The following is a 17,500-nucleotide window of genomic DNA, read 5'->3' on the forward strand; positions in this document are numbered from 1 at the left end:
GGGTTTCAAGTTTTCCGTCTTTCTAAGAAATCTGACTCGTAACTTTGAAGTTCACCTCAAACTGTTGACTGCAGGGTAGATTTTCATTTCAGTGGTCGCAATTTTCGTATTTGGCAAGCCGTCAGCAATTCAAATTAATCTTTGGCAGGAGCCCATTACCTGTCTTTGGTTAAAACAGCAACCAAAACTGTTTCCTAAATTGTGCAGAAAACGGATTTCAGTGACACGAGTTACTTCCATAGGTGCGCCTGAAGAAACGGCTTCACCGCAGGTATGTCTGTTTAATTGGCTTTATTTCCTCTTCTAGATACTATTTCCTTTGTCACAAATCATACTATTCTTTTTTCCCTGATAATATTTATTTATCAACTCTTAAGTGCTGAAGGAATAAAAGATCAGAAGCGTACAACAAGATTTCAGACGACGCGCGTCGCTTGTGATCACGAACACACGCAAAACAAATACTGCTCATTGGTTCCTCGCAAAGCAAATCAAAGACTTAGCGAACCTCAATCATGACGGTACAAATAATATGCGATAATTTCATATGAACTGTATTAATTTTTCACGATTTGGGTTTCCACTCCGATCCACAGTCGATTGACTTCAGCTTGTGGGGCGTCTCCCTGATCTGTGGTCAGTATTGCGACATTTCAGGTTTGTTTCAATTCTTGATACCGATCTTGGACATACATAACTTGTACCTCCAGTAACACAAGCGTGCCCATAACAGCTTTCATCGGTTCTAAGATCGATCGTGATTTCTGCAATTGTAGTAGCTATGAGCGGAACTTAACTCTTGTTTGTTATCAGTAAATGCATTTCAGAAAAGAATTCGGCGTGACCAGAAAACACGTCATTTGAATCTGTTTGTCATCTTGAGACTTTTCCAATGCAACTGTTCAATTAACTTCTGATAAAAAGCTACTTCAGTTTGGTTCACACGAATGATTCTCCCAATGTAGTGATTGCTTGTAATGTTTGCCTGCATGGCTGATCGAGAAAACATATTTTGTTTATGTCGTGAAATGTATTCGTTAGATGCATGTATACGCATCATTGGGCAAAAGACAAGTGATCCGAAGACCGCAATTTGCAGTCATTCGCTTATCTTGGTGTCAAAGAATCATATCGTAGCTCAGTCCTTATCTGAAAACAACTGATTTTTCTTCTGGAACGTCTACACTAGCTTTTTCAAGACTCAAGTTTAGTGACAAGTTTCATTTATAAAATTTACAGCCTCCATTTATTATCATTTGGTTTCTCAGTGCACTGTTTTAGAAAGGATTTTTTTATGTTGTTTTGAAGGTAAAGATTTGAATAAAAACTAGAGAGAATGAATCCCCTGAACAAGGATGTTATTATAAAAGTTATTTTGGTTACTGGATTAGACACCGATAATTTGAGAGAGCACATTTAAGTTGCTTTAACTAATGAAATGTCTCTCTTTTGACAGATATATTCTGCAGTGTATTCAGGACAAATTCAGTTTGAGGACTTTTAACGTCCAAATAAAATTAAAAGGTAAGGAAATTAAGATTGCGTATTCCTCAACACCTATAAGTATGAATTAGCTGATACTAGGCGGTTAAGTGGAAGGAAAAGGAAAAGTATTTAATCTACTTATTCTAAAAAGTGAGATATTTTTTTCGAATTTGAATAAAAAAATACCCTCTGATTTCAAACAAAATGAAAACAGGGGACTCAAAATACGAAATACAACCACGGACTCAGAACCTAGAACCACCTTGACAATTGTGATCAACAGCATCACAGGAAAGCTTTGCTTAGCTTCCATTTGAATGGTGATTCTGAAGGAGTTCTTCAACAGAACCAAAAGCTAAAATCACAGTTAAATATCCGCCACACTTGTTTTTATAGAAGTCGAGCTTCCCACTGAGCCATCTTGTACACAAAATCAATGAAACACCATCACAAGGAAGCAAGGGCTCCTTAGCCTTCACTTAAAATGATCATACTTCAGGGTATCCTCCAAATGTTCAAATTTTTGAATCGCCTTGTTTATCATGAACAAGATGCCCGGCTAATGGCATAACACAGAATGCTTAATGTAGCCCCAATTATTCCCCATAGTATGTTTCGCAGATATTTAAAAACTATCCTCCCTTGGCAATTGAAATAATTGTCGGAATGGTTTTATTCAGATATATTGCGTGATACTTATCGTCGTGTTACTAGGTATCATACCAGAAATGACTCTGCAATAACGTCATGACCCCGCTGAACTGGTCTGGCCTCCTCTATCTCTAATCCTTCGCGCGCGTTGATTATTCGGTCTGTTTTTGAAAGTGGAATTTCTTCGCTGTGAACTCTCCCAATTTCCACCGTTTCAACTGTCGAGTACTACCTAGAAGTTATTATTTCGATTTACCGCTTGAAAAAGGTTAGTTTTCTCTCTGAAAACGGCAGATCAGAGTCTTAAATTCATACATGTGGCCGCCATTGAACAAAAACAACTTTTCGAAATGATGACTTGCTTTGACGTCACACAGGTAGAGATAAGTGGGTCCCCTCCCTCGTGATATACGCGCCGATAATAGATTTTGATTGGGCTGTTTTTGTTCAAGACAATCAGAACAATAAATCCCTTCTGGGAGAGGGCAGAATTTAATCAAGGTTTAATGAATAAATTAAATAATGATTTGACGTCACACAGGAAGGGATGAGTGGGTCCCCTCTCTCGTGATATGTGCCCGAATAATAGATTTTGATTGGCCTGCTTTTGTTGAAGACAATCAGAACAATACATCCATACTAGGGGAGGACATATTTTAATGCATAAATTAATGTGGCGATTTCTGACTATGACAAAGAAAAAAAAAAGATACCTGACCCAAACCTAGACACGGCCTGCCCTGCAGGGCATTCCGTGTAAAAACAGTTTCACAGGAAAGCACTGTTCCTTAGCTGGCCCTTGAGTGATCACCCCATTTCCTCTAAGAAGTAAATTTTCAATACCCTGTACAACACAGTTGTAAATCAGGTCTTCTTATCGAATGGGCTCTTGATCAAAACAATTGACGAGGTGGGACAGTGACTGAACTACAAATGTGTCAGAATTTTAACAACTTTGGATGTCTGGCCTCATTTTGTATCACAAAAAAGAGGTGACAGGCCATTTTTTCCGATAGGCTAGCCACTGTAACACAATGCACAGTGCCACAAGAAAGTACAGCATGTTAGATAACCCACTGTGACCACAGTTGTTGAAGATTTCGCCCGCCAAAATTAAACTTTAACTATATTATGTGGTTTAAGATAACATATAAGAGAGGAGAATACGGGAAACATGTTATTTCTCTTCCCCAGGCCCTCTCCATTGTTTGCTGAAGATACTTGGACGTTTGAGGAGAAGTTTTTTTTAACAAATCCCACATCAGCAATCTCAGCTGTAGAAAGTGACCAAAGCATAGACAGACTATTTCCCTTTTCCTCTGGCAAAATAAACCAAGCAAACAGTCATCAACAAAAAATTGTTTTCTTAGGTTGACAAGAAAGCTCGACTAATTCGTCTCCATGGCAACAGCAGCAGCATCCACCAAGGAGACAACCAACTATGCTCGGTTGTGTCGCCTGTTGGTGGACATTGGTACCCAGGCAATGAGAGACCAGTTCAACAGAATCCACTCACCAGCAAATCTACAAGCTGTCTTAGCGGCAAACAAAGCTTCATTGTTGACGCTGAAAAAAAAGAAGATAATCAACCCAACTCAGTGGGGCAAGCTCTTTCCTGTAATACCTTCTTCAGTTTCATCAGTTTCTTTTGACATCACTCTGTTGATGGTCTTGTTTCGAAACATATGTGGTTTAGCTGCTCCTGCATCAGGCTGGGACGCCCTTCCTCCCTCAACAGATGTAAGTCCTGAAGCAGACATCGCTCGTGTGAAGTACTACAGAAACACTGTTTATGCTCACGCTGAGTGTGCTTCAGTTGATGATGCAACGTTCAACAAATATTGGAGTCAGATCCGGGACACTCTGGTGCGGCTGGGAGGAGTTGCCTATAAAGCAGCTGTTGACAATCTTGAAACAGACTGCATGGACCCTGGAATGGAGGAACATTACAAAGAGCTTCTTCATCAATGGAAAAACGACGAAGACAACATAAAAGACAAGTTGAACGAAATGGACAGCGCCATCAAAAACCTCACAAAAAAGATTGATGACTTGGTAGAAGCAGTTGTGACTCCAAATACTGAAACAAGTGATGAAGGTGAGTTGTGTTATGTTGCCATGTAAACCCGAGTTGAATTTATTTATATGAACCATATTTCATTGCACAGTATCAAGGATTCAAGGTGTGATGGTTTAAGAGGGGGTGCTTCTGTAATCCTCCTATTTTCCAGCATGACTGGGCTAAAAAGTATCGTGCCTAGGCGGAACTGCACAGCATAATGTAAATTGCAGGAACATTTTCGAATTTGTCTTCTGGAAATTGTTGAAAATCCAACTTGAGTGTCCAAGAGCCCTGGAAACTTTACACCAATTTAAAAAAAATTTTCCCCGGTACTAGTACATGATCAAAGCTTCTCGTACCAGCAAATTCCACAAACTTGGAAACCCATCGCTTTCTACAAAATGAAATGGCAACAAACACAATTTTTTCCTTTTTGCCATATGTAGGTTTTCAAGAGTATCTTGAAGGTTAACACGGTGTTCAGGGAATGAATGGGTCCTTTCCATTTAAAAGTTTAAGATTCGATAATTTTTAACTTTGTGTCCTCTGGAAACCATTGAAAATACAACTAGAGCAGCCACGAGCTCTGGAACGTTTCCACCAATTTACAACAGAAATGTCCCATCAGTACATGATCAAAGCTTCTCGGACCAGTAATACACAATCCACAAACTTAGCACACTTACAAATCTACAAAATCAAATGGCAACAAACACAATCTATACTTTTGGCGACATGTATGTTTTGACGAGTATATCATTGTGGCAAGGTTAACTGTGTTTGAAAACAAATGTAGCTGTTCAGTTTAAAAAATTCCTTTTGAACTGTTAAGAAGTGAAATTGTACAACAAGAGAGGAAGTTAACTGCCCCTCAGCCAACCCCCCAACCCTCCCTGCTAATTCCTGCTTATTTACCCTTTTGTGAAGCTAAAATTGCTTTTCCAGCCCTGTCACAATAATTATTGTTCAATTAATCAGTTACATTAAGTACTGTAGTGATATACATTGAACAAAATAATTCAAGTGTAACAAAAGAGACTAACTTAACTACAAAATAAGAGTTGTTGCTAGGGAATTTTTAGGGATAGCATTTTGTGATATTGTTTTGCTTTATTTTGTTCACTTTATTGGTGAAATGTATAAGGGTGAACAGATGGATTTTAAAAATAATTTATTGTTATTACTGAAATAAAACTAGTGCTAGTCCCCAACTGTAAGGCATACAGAAAACTCCTTAAATTCGGAGAAAAGGGGACGAGTTACATTTTTTTATGAGTTGGAGATATTCCAGACTTCTTTATAATCTGACGGAAGAACTTACATGTTGTTGTAAATAATAGAACTGCTACCGAAGAAAGTGGATAATCTCCAATATAGCTCCAACTCACGAAAAAATGTAACTCTATCCCATTTTCTCCGAATTTAGGGAGTTTTCTGTATGCCTTACAGTTAGGGACTGGCACTAGTTTCATGTCCATAATAACAATGTATATGTGGTTATGATGTCATAATTTCCATAAAAAAATGCAAATTCGACAAAAAAATATCTCATATTTTACCCCTTGTCCATCTTTAAGTAGCGGCACTGTTTTCAATTTTCACACACTGTTTGAGTTTAAGGCCTTTATCTGTTCTGATCACATGACTTGCCAAATATGGGTTGACTAGAAAATCTTGGAAACGTTTTAAATAGAAAAAGATGGTTCAAACAACTTCTCTGTGGAAGTTAGGGTTTTCAAGATTACAACAGTATGGAAGTTAGGTCCTTCCCCCCTAAAACGAGACAATTTTTCATGCACTTTCCAACGTAACACTCTTGAGAGACAAGTAGCCAATACAATAATATTATTGCATGAGTAACAACACTGTGCAACTTTTCTTACCATGAGAAATTACGTTGTGTTACGGTTGGTAGGAAAAGTAGAATAATCTTCAGATTTTCGCACAGCTGCAAGATACGCTGCGACTTGCATCGTAAAATATTACTTCATAAAACAGATCTTAGGAATTTCATAAACTCAAGGCTGGGAGCCACCTAATATATTATTGTTTCTATTTTGGTGTCTCTTTTGAGAAAAGCTTAAGATCTGAGCCACACAACCAAACAGTAGCCCTCTAAATGAGAGCTGATACACTTGAAGACTGACTTGTTTTTTTTTGTTTGTGAGAATTCTTTTGCAAACATCTTTACCAGAAAAGGTTGGTGGGTACTCTGAATTTTATCCAGTGAGAATTCCCATCTTGATCCAGCAATAGAGTTTGTGAAATGATTTAAACCATATTATTTGCAACTTGGTATGGATCCTGAAATCCTGCTTTTGTTTGGAGTCGGGAATGCTTATGCATTATTCGAAATTTTCATTGAGGGGACAGAAACAGCGTCTGGAGGCCAGAAGCGATGCTCTCATTAAGGGAATGTCCTACATGTAGGAGTTGCTCCACTTTAGCAACCCAAATTTTGCAGAAATCCCAGCTTCCAACCAAATCCCATTCCCAGTGGACCAAAACCCATTTTCCAGAAAAAAAAGGGCAATCCCCTTTTACCTTGTTTATAGAACCCTCCTTAGTATAAACATTACTTTATCTACCGTTTTGATATTCGATCTCCTTAAGGTAGAATCTTCAACCCAGAGATGTCGTTCGATACCTCTTTGGTGTGCCAAGAGAAACATCACGAGAGTGAACTTCTTACATCATTCTGTGAACAGTGTAAAGTGTGCATCTGTGACAAGTGTGGGCAGACTCGTCATAGTCATCACACCAAAGTAGATATTCACCAAGCTGCCAAGGAATGCAAAGTTAATATAGAGGAGATTGCAGAAGAAATGAAGAAACAAGTTGCTGATTTCCAGATACAAGTGGAAAGGTCTAAAGAAAGCACGAGGAAAAGCAGAGAGGAAATTGCCGCAGCTCGAAACAAAGTTTTAGGATCTCTTGAGGAACTAATGCAGCTTTTAAAGAAGCATGAAACAACTACGATGACCAATTTAGATCTTCAGGAAGAAACAGAGTTAAGGGGTCACGCGACACAACTGGAACACTTCCAGACGTCCATCAGCAAGTTACAAAAATCTGTGGAGTATTGTGAGGCCATTTTACAAAGAAACGAAAGCATTGAAATTCTTCAAGTGCATCAGCCTCTCGTCGAAAGGTATCGAGGCCTTCTAAACGTAGAGAACCTCAACATTAATAAGCCGATGCACACAGCATTGCATGCCAGGTACGAGATCAATGACGAGCTTGTCAAGACTCTAAGATGCGCTGTTCCAGGTCGACTTGTTGTCAGTAACACGGATCATTTGCAGTCAGTAGCAGAAGGAAAAGGCTTGAAAGAAGCGGAAGTCGGAAAGGAATCTCAGTTTGTGATAACAACAAAAGATTCCAATCAAAAGCAGTATTACGATAAAGATGATCAGATTATTGTGAAGGTAGAGAGACCATCAGGAGTGGAATTAAACCACAAGATCACTCGCCGCAAAGATGGTGAATACAGCGTCACCTACAAACCAGATTGTGTCGGACAACATGACGTGGTGATTGATGTTAACGGTCAGCCGCTGACTGGTAGTCCATGGAGTCTCCATGTGTCTCCTCATCATTACAGACGATTGTTCTCGTTTGGGTCATACGGGAAAGCACAAGGACAGTTTAATTATCCCTATGACATTGCAATAGATAAGAACACAGGCAACATTGCAGTCGCTGATCTTTTTAACAATACAGTTCAGTTGTTTAGTTCAGAAGGAAAACATTTCAATACTTTGAGTGGTAAAGAAATAATTGAACCCACTTCAGTAGCATTCACCAGTTCTAGTAACCTAATAGTCATTGCTTCTAATAAGATTTTTTGTTTTAATGAAAGCGGCAAAGTAGGTAAAAACATCCCCAACAAACACCTGAAGAAACCATTCCGCTTGACTATTGCACGTGATGGACGCATGGTAGTGTGTGACTGGGGTGACAAAACAGTCAAGGTCCTGTCCCCTGACGGTACACAGCTGTTACTCATCATCAGTGATCCAGACCATGCGCCACCGTGGTCCGCCATTTCTCGTCGGGACATGTTTGCCGTCTGTTATAGCTCGACAAATAATGTGAGGGTATTCAACAAGGATGGGGTGTTTCTTCATAGTATCGGCACACTCGGGGCTGGTGACGGACAGCTGAGTTTTCCTGTTGACATCTCAGTTGACGGTTTTTCAAACCTGGTGGTGTGCGACTTTGATAACTCAAGGATTCAGATTTTCACGTTTGATGGCGATCTTGTTAGCAAAATAGAAGGTGAACACGCTGGTCTTAAGAGTCCGTTTTCTGTTGCTGTGTCACCCACTGGAAAGCTGTATTTTGTTGGAATAGGAAAACATTGTATACATGTTTTCCAGTGAAGGAGTTTGATTTTAATGAATTCAAAATAGCAATGCACCCATTTTAAAACAGATTATAGTACACAGTTAACTTAATTATTCCTTTTTCAACTAACACTCCTTGTCGATTTTCTGAAAAAAAAAAAAAAAAAAAAGACTGAAAAAAGACGTAATAGCCATGGGTACAAACCCTGTAACCGCTTTAAAAAAAAAGCTGTTGTTTATTCACTTTACGCGTTTTACTTGGCAAGTGTGTTCTGAAATAAAGTAGATTATTGGCAATTTGAACCGTCAGGGGAAACGAAGAATTGTTGGGAGTTAAAAAAGTCATCGGAAGTTAAAAAACCGTAAAGTAAGCATCAAATCGGGAGGAACTAGTTTTTATTGGAGTGCGAGTTATTAGGAATTGTAACTTTGTTCCAGTAATCAGAGTTTAAATTTCTGCTAAGTAAAGATCAAAGCAGTAAACTGCTTCTTATTCGAATTAGCGAGAAGTTCCAGTTATTAAGGACGATTCCTACTTTGCTACTGTGCATAGGTTCCGCGCATGTCAGGATTGTCCCTGAAACTCTGATTTCTTGAGGACGTACGCTGCTAATTTAAAGGTATTTTTGCACGGTTTTCGAAATGGTAATGGAACTTATATACGGCATTTTCTATATACATATATTCAAATGCGGTTTACATTACTGCTAATAATGAAATAGCACAAAGACCAAACCAGCACACCGGGAACTCCATGCCCTACTCTTTGCGATTAGTGTGTGGGTTCTTTAACGTCCCACAGGATTCTGAACATTGAAGTGTTGTGAGACGGGGCCTACAGTTTATCGTCCTTATCCGAGAAGACTAGAAAGTCTAAACATTTGCAGATGTCTTCACAAAGGCAGTACTTTCTCCTCAGTTATTTTAAAGACCCTGAGTGTTGGTCCGGCCGGAGTTTGAACCCACGACCTCCCGCACGGTAGTCCGATGCTCAACCAACTGACCCAACCGGTCGGCGGTGCGAGAAAAGAATATCTTAACAAGGTTTGTTGAAATCCAAAAAGAACATAGGTTGTAACCACGAATTTTTTCAGGCATAATTGCTTGAAATTAAAATTTGGAAAAAATACCCTTCCATTATTTGTATTTTTAGGCTTTATTGTTGTTAAGATTATTGTTTACTTAAATCTATTAAATGTGTGGTTATGCAAGGAACCTTTCATTAGTTGTAGTCCATACTTATAGCTTATGGTTTGTGAAAACTGAAGTAACCTGCTCGGGCTCCGTGAATTGTAAGATTATTATTGAATATATATACGGTACTTGAAATAAAATGACTATAGAAACCCCGCCAACTCAAACAAAATGTGATTAAGGATTTGACCACACACTATCAGCTAACTCGAAGTCTCCGAACTGAGCCGATCAATTCGAAACTTCAACATCTCCCCCGCGAGCATTTGAACTTTGAAAATTGGTTTATTCAAATTCCCGCCTAGCGTGGCCAGCCAGCCGTTCAAACTGTCCTACCCTAGCGTCGAATTTGGCGATCAAGTTCCCCTCCCCAAAAAAACTGGTTCATTTACATTCAAACAAATTTCCTATACACTTTTTAGAAATTGGCGAAAACACTGCAAAGTTAGTGTAGACCCTCTTTCGTGATCCCTTGGTGAGCCAATATTTCACAAAAGCGACATTTTCCCCTTGAACTCGTCCGTGGATCAGGAATCACGTGTATTCCGCCGGAGAAGACTTGACACTTAAAGTTCAAATCAGTCCCCACCCCACTCGGGTAAAGTTCAAATTTCCCACCTTCAGGAAAGCCTTTCGCGTCAGAGCAGAGAGCAGGGAAAACTCGGGTATGTCGATTGGTTAACCCAAAAATGTCATATGATAACAGTTGATTGACGTGTCGAAATCTTTAATCTTTATTAACACGAGTGTAACGTATCTCAACCTTTGTCATTCATGTATTTTTCCCTTAATGTTGTTAAAAGTTTAATTTAAGTAACCAACCCAACCGTTCTTATCGAAAGACTCGTGATCGTGAAAGAATGATAAAAATAAGAAATTTTATAAGTTATTCACAGAATACTTAAAAATAATCAATAAACCTGCTAACTCGAACTGTTTTTTTTCCTTGGATGTTCGACTTAGCGGGGCTTTACTGTACTCCAAGTCAATCGTCTGGCTTTCTTTCGATTCCGCGGGTTTTGTTTCTCTCTACGAGCATCGATGGAATTTTCGAAAGTCTTCCTTTTCCGAGTAGTATGGGAAAACGTATTTGGCAAATTAGTTAACATTTAATATGCTGTCATAAAATGCAAGAGCTTGATCTCTCTTCGCAAAAAAGAGATCTAGAGGGGAACAGATCCAAAAGGACTCTAGTGAAGATTTCCCGGGATCGCAGCAACCTCCGCTTTCCAACAAAAAGACGCTCCAGCTAACATCGCAAACCTAGTGCAGAAATGTTACCAACAAATTCCCTTGTCCGTTTGAAGCGAAGAATCCAGCGTTTATGACTTCAGTCAAAAAACCCTCCAGCTCTTGACCATGTCTTGAGAGATTAAAAGTAGCGTTGAAAAGTAGATAGGGGCATAGTGGATACCGAACACAATTGTTATGGAAATTGATTAACATCGTCCTCGGAAACCTAGTTGCAGTTAGTGGGGACGAGGACAGTCATTTTACCTTCGTGCTTTTCTTCATCAATTCTTTTCCCGCCCGTTTTGACTGTCGGCTTTTGTCGTTGTTCCCACTATCTGCCCCTGGGTCTCCGAGGATGGTTTAAGATTGGCAGCTGTCAGTCACAGTAGGGTGAATTTGGTCCAAGACTTTCTTTACACCCTGTAGTAGGCCGACAGCAGCATTGCATGAACGAGGAGGCACAAACATCTGAAGAGTTTTACAAGATGGTCCTTGTAATTCCCTTCCGAGACTGCTTAGCTACCCAGATGGACGCTTCCTTGCAAACGGCTCAACGACCCCAGCAAAGATTTTAAGAAACCTCTATTCTCTGTCGATAAAAGAATTTACACTATCTAAGGAAATTCATTCAACAAACTTCCTGACTTTATTAACTAAACGGAAGTCTTCCTAAGTGTCACGTGACATAACTTGGTTGATGACGTCACATAATTTCTTTTTGAAAATGGGGAACGTTCATACTCCAAAATTTTGAAAACTCTTGGCATCAAAATGTTTAGTACAACTGTGCCTACCCTATTTCACCTTTTAAGGTGGTACTCGTCATTAATCGTTTAAGATATTTGGACATTTATCATGTCACGTGACCTATTTTCCTTAATTGTACGTTACTCATAACATGTGGACATAATTGAAAGGCGGGATGATAGAGCCCTTGGAAGGGGTCATCGAATAACCAACAAACAAGATTGATATAATGCAGGTTTCTGTACCCCATTTTGAGTAAAGATTTTTAAACTGTTATAAGTCGTTTTCAGGTCACGTGGCTAGAATCTGATACAGGAAATTTTGGAAAATTATTAAGGATACGGATAATAAACTGTTTACCAAGTTTCACAGAGGTTGGACAAATGCTTCCCTTTCAAATAACAATATACATAATAATTAGGACGGCCAAGCCTTTATACACTTGTCTTGAGAATGTCTTCGCTGCTCTGTCTTTTCCAAAGCTGTTGGTCCATTATGAACACAACAAGGATACACTTCAATTCTATGCCAGCGGGTGGACTCCGATGGACTGCTCTGACCCCGAAAAGCGAATGTGGACAGAGCATGATCAATCTTCTTTCCCCAGTAACGGTCAACTGTCAACCATATCTGGTTGGCGAGTCTTTCCGTGGTCGCATATATGACCAGGATATTGACTTAGGCGTGTAGGTGACGTTTTACCAGGAGAAAAACAAAAACCAAAAGGCAGCAACTGTTGCTCTCAAAACTTCTATCGACAGATACGGAGAATTGTGAACGAAATCATCCAAACATGCGTACAAAGAGAGGAACATTGAATGTTAAGATGGGAAGAGAGACCTTAAAGCTACTTCTTTACTACATAGTTGACTCTTGACTTCAACAATTTTTGTGGCTACTGCCTTCTGGGAACGTCAGTAGCTACTATGCTATCGTGTTGGGCGTTAGTCCGTAAATCCGAAGCTTTCGGAATTGCAGAATTTACCCGAAGTTGAGTCGAGTTCACCACGACAGGTTGACGAGATCTCAGTCGGCTTTATTTGTACGGCAGATCCTTGTATTCTTTTCAAAATGGCTGCCGTGTCTTTCATGCGTGGACTTTCAAGGTGGAAATTTGTGGTTCTTGGAAGGAAAACATAGGTTTTCAATACTGTAAATCAAAAGAACAACTTCTAAGGAACACTCGGCTGCTTAAAAAGAGGAAATCAGTGATTTCATAGCGAAGAAATTCCTTTCGAGATTTTGTGTCAAGGCGAAACATGTAAACCGTAAACAAGATCTGCAAATCATCACGTGAGCTGTAGACGTTCTCGGAAATCTTTGCGTACTCCTGGTACTCCACTTTACAAAATACTACAGGTTTGAATGTGAATTTCACCGTGCTTTACGTTAAATTGATCGATTTGTCATATTTCAAAGAGCTTTGGCGAAATTTTCGAAAAACGTTCTCAGTATAAAAGAGTCGAGAAATTGTGCTTTAGTGACTCGCAGTTCGCTTGGATCGGTCGCCTTCATTCGAGGCGAAAATTGAACGATACGTCAAATTACGCTGCAGTATTTAGGCACTGACTGCAGCTGTTCATTCAGCCCTCTGAATTTTATACATTGCTTTTTTTACTGAAATATTCTACAAAAATAAAGCAGTAACCACATGCAGTCACACACTGCCTTTTATTTTACTTCGTGATTCCGACGTTTGTTTATAGAACACCTGGATAGACCCCCCCCCCCCCCCCTCCACACAGACAACCACCCTCTACCCTCTCACATAAAGGATCGGTACGTCCCTACAAGAGCAACTGTTTTGTCGCCCACGACACAAGCTGGATGTATTTATATGGACTGTTTCAGGTTGGGTAAGCTGTGTAATCCGGGTTGCTGTTTTTTATCAGATGTAATTGCTGTAGCTTGGGTATTGTAATAAAATACTTTCATGACGAGGTCTAAACAGTTGTCATAGCGCGAGGAGGCTCACTGTATTTTTTGGAGGGGGAGGGGAGGGGGGACTTAGCGTTGACCCTACAGCTGATAATCAAAGCCTGTGAAAGCTGATGACTCGTTTTTCACTGGTCTGTTTCTGTTAATGAAAACCTGAAGCACACATCAGAGTTGGTAGTTTTATTCTTCTTCGAAGGCTGCAGAAACACGGTGCCTCATGGGCAGGTAAAAATCTATAGCACAACCATTATCATTCTATTTTAACATGACAAGGAAATAAAAACATGGTACAGTTGTTCAAGCAGCATTCGTAGAAATTGCTCCTTCGCTGTTAAGAAGTTTATAATGTTTGTTTTCATTACTGAGTATTATAGCCTCTTGTTGTCGTTTGCGCCAACCAAGTAACACTTGATATCAAAACAACCTAGTTTGTTTGCGATAAGGAAATGATGAACCTAAATCAAGAAATTTCGCTTGGTTACCTAACTTTATTCCCATCTATCTGCGGGCTTGGTAATGCACTGATAAATGTAAGATGTGTAATGGGACGATCATGTGTGAATAAGATTAACATTATTTATCTTGTGAACAACTGAGCCAAACATTTCTCCTCAAAAAGAAGACAAGGCCACCGTGATTTGCCCTATTCATGCAACGTTAAAAATCGACACCAACCCCTCCCCCCACCCATTCTTTGGTCAAATACAGGGACTATTAAGAAATTCTTCACATGTACAAAGACGTCCTAGAATACACTGCTTCGAGCATTCTACTCTTGTTGAACCAGATGGCCGGCTTCGTACAGGTTATCCACCTTCAGCAGACCAAACCACTATTAAAATATTTTACAGAGTTCTTCATCTATAAACATACAAAATTATCAAGGTTACAAGCAAATGAATAAGCCACTTATTTGCAATCTAGCCTGGACCATTCACTAGACTTGTCTGCGATTCTACCAACTCCTTCAAAGAAGACCTGAAACACGAACAAAATACATTTTTGTTAAAGAAGAAGATACCAAAATCAAAGCTCATAACATTACCTACCAAGAACACTTCTCAGGGAACCCGATCTCTGGGATCATAAACCGTTCTTGTGTGGAGCCAATGTTTAGTATGTGAATAAAAATCCTGTCACGTGACCACTCTCTTGAGTGGTAAAGGAACTTTGCTGTGATGAAGTTTATTATATTTTATTATCCTAATGCTTGCTAAACAGCCTTCAAACCTGGCCACTCCTGCTAGTGAGGGCACAACGGTCCTCCTTTATTCTTTCTTTCTTTCTTCTATTTATAATATAAATTGTAAATGTTCTGTATAGTGTGAATAAAGAATTGAATTGAATTGAAGAATTGGACAGTGAACTCATTTACCGAGGTGACTCTTGATCCAGTTTACTCTTCTTTGACAACCCTTGATGCGCCATGTCTTTGGTGAACTCCACTGGTCCATTGTCCATCTTTGCATTCGTCAATTTGTCCTCGTGAACATTATTCAAGGGCTGTGCATTAAAACACGAAAGGAAAGAGAGTTAAAAGATAAAGAGGATATTACACGGCGGTGAGAAGATATGAATTTTATTTTCGAGTGGTAAAATATTGTTTTTAACATGAGAAAATAAAACTCATATCTTCAAGCAACCGTGTAATTTTCTTTTTATTATATACTAGACAAAACTTTCGCTTACCATTTTTTTATTGACTGTTTGCATAAAATAAAGAACCGTGAAAAGCGGGAAATGACGTCACAACCTCACTAGTGAGGATATGGAAAATACGCTACTCGGGTCTCGGAAGTAGTTTCGTATGAATTTTACAACTGAAGTAGGGTATTTTCCATAAAACACTCGTGTCTATATAATAAAGAGTGTTATTAAGCGGGTGCTTAATAGGATTTACTAAAGCAATTAAATATTTAGCTCCCTTACGATCCATTTTAATCTCGAGTAACTTTGCCTGCACTTACTGTTATATAATTCACCGATCGACACTGAGCTTGGTACAAAAACTGTTCCCCTGTCCCTCAACACACTTCACTCACCAACACTTCACATTTCAGAGCGTCTCCTCCCTCTGCTGTTTCCTCTTCAGTCAAACTGAACAATGAACAAATTTACATAAGTTGTACTTCTCTATTATTATTATTATTATTATTATTATTATTATTATTATTATTATTATTATTATTATCATTATTATTATTATTAAAGCTTGAGGAGGTTCTGAGAAATGAACGAAAATAACAAATACAGTATAGAAAGTTGGTAAAGTAACTCATAAACTCGAAAAATAAGTAGATTTAAATATTAACATACATTCAAAATTCCTAATATTTTTACTTAAATTGTTCCAGTCTTTAACAGTATGAAAACTTAACCGCTGTTTAACCCAGTTAATTCTAACGGTGGGCAAATGGAAATTGTTGTCGTTACGTGTATTATACTTAATATGCTTCTCTTTCAAAGAAGTCAGATTTGAATGAGATGATACGAATCTATTTTTACCCTTTTTAAGACAACGATGATAATGCCTGCGTTGATACAGATCAAGCCAGTTAAGAGCCTTCAAAAATACCTCTGCAATAGTGGTCACCGCCCATTTAAAAGAAACCCGGTTTCTTGAACAATCTAGGGATGCGCAAAACATATGCACAGTACCAAAAGTAGGCACCGTCCTTAAATATATTAGTTTTTCAGGCCATCTCCTCTGGAAAAAACCTCTTCATATGTCACGCCAGTGGTTTCATCATCTGAAATATCATCATCACTATCATTTGTCACCAGTGGCGCTGAACTATTAGCAGAGTGGCCCTCGCACCTGAATTTAAATTAATTGGCAAGATCAATTCCAAGACCTGGTTTATTCAAAGCTGATTAACACTAATCCACGACGAAAAGATATTGAGGTTTTCATCTTACCTGTTAAAATGTTCTTGTAGGCTTATTTTAAAGCTAGTGTTAAGGAAAAGTCTAAGGGAGGTTTCCATTTGTCAGACCTGGCCGCACACACCGGTTTGTGCGTAAATGGAGTGTATCAATTTCAGGGAATGATTCTTCATATTCTATAAAATATCACCTTCTGAGAAAAGTGTCAGCTATTTTGAACAAATTCCAAAAAGTAGTATACAAGCTGGTGCATCCTGTTTGCAAAATGATCAATCTAAACCAGGAAACTCTTCATTGAATCTTAACTCCAATTGAAGTTCACGTTAACCCAGGATTAGCTTAATCTGGCTTTGAACAACTACGCCCAGATGTTCCACGCGTCCGAATATGGAATATGGTTTAAACCTATCACAACACTGCACTTTTAAAACGACCAGCTCAAAATAATAATTATAATTAATTCATGACAATTATATACAACTAGTAATAACAAAAAATTCGAGAGTGCGTTTGACGTCACCAGGGTCTCTCTCATTTGCCAAGTTGGTGATGATGTCATTCGTCCCTGCAAAATCTGCGATGGGTGCCAGATACGCTTCCCAAGATCCATTCATTCACTGAATCAATGTTATTCCATACAATCCCGACTCCAATCTGTATCACTGAAGAGTGCCTTCTTACTACACTGCTCGTCGAACGCAAAATTCAGGCCTAACAAAATCTCAGTTTTCTTTCTTTTTAGTATGCAACAGGTCTCAGTGCAAGAGAGCCCTTCAAACAAACCACTTCTTGTTTTTTGGGGGGTTACAGCGTTTTCTGCAAGAAATTGGGGGAGGGCATAAAAAAACTGCACCTGGTAAAAAAAAATTGAATCAGCCCTGCCCCCTCTAATAAATGACAGGTCCCTAACCGTAAGAAGGTTAAAAGCAGCAGTTTCTAGCTTTGCGTTCTGTTC

General features: G+C 39.0%; 2 protein-coding genes and 1 long non-coding RNA gene across 3 annotated transcripts in view; 2 read left to right on the forward strand and 1 right to left on the reverse strand.

Moving 5' to 3' along the window:
• LOC146470204 (uncharacterized) overlaps positions 1–17,500 on the forward strand; it is a 55,143-nt gene that overhangs the window by 13,915 nt on the left and 23,728 nt on the right. Inside the window, exon 4 of the mRNA XM_085121918.1 lies at positions 3,528–4,234. Within this exon, the coding sequence (XP_084978044.1) occupies positions 3,528–4,234 (707 nt within the window). The remainder of the gene's footprint in view (positions 1–3,527; positions 4,235–17,500) is intronic.
• LOC146470206 (uncharacterized) overlaps positions 570–17,500 on the forward strand; it is an 81,874-nt gene continuing 64,943 nt past the window's right edge. The window contains exon 1 of the mRNA XM_085122253.1: positions 570–657. The gene's annotated coding sequence lies outside the window, so the exon portion shown is untranslated. The remainder of the gene's footprint in view (positions 658–17,500) is intronic.
• LOC146470207 (uncharacterized) lies at positions 14,200–15,764 on the reverse strand. The gene is made up of 3 exons (XR_014867071.1): positions 15,702–15,764; positions 15,035–15,162; positions 14,200–14,637 (listed from the first exon to the last, which is right to left on the reverse strand). It is a non-coding gene; the product is annotated as an uncharacterized LOC146470207 (long non-coding RNA).

The sequence above is a fragment of the Pavona decussata genome, unplaced genomic scaffold (genome assembly GCF_977016875.1).
Source record: "Pavona decussata unplaced genomic scaffold, jaPavDecu1.1 SCAFFOLD_114, whole genome shotgun sequence".
Taxonomy (NCBI): Eukaryota; Metazoa; Cnidaria; class Anthozoa; order Scleractinia; family Agariciidae; genus Pavona; species Pavona decussata.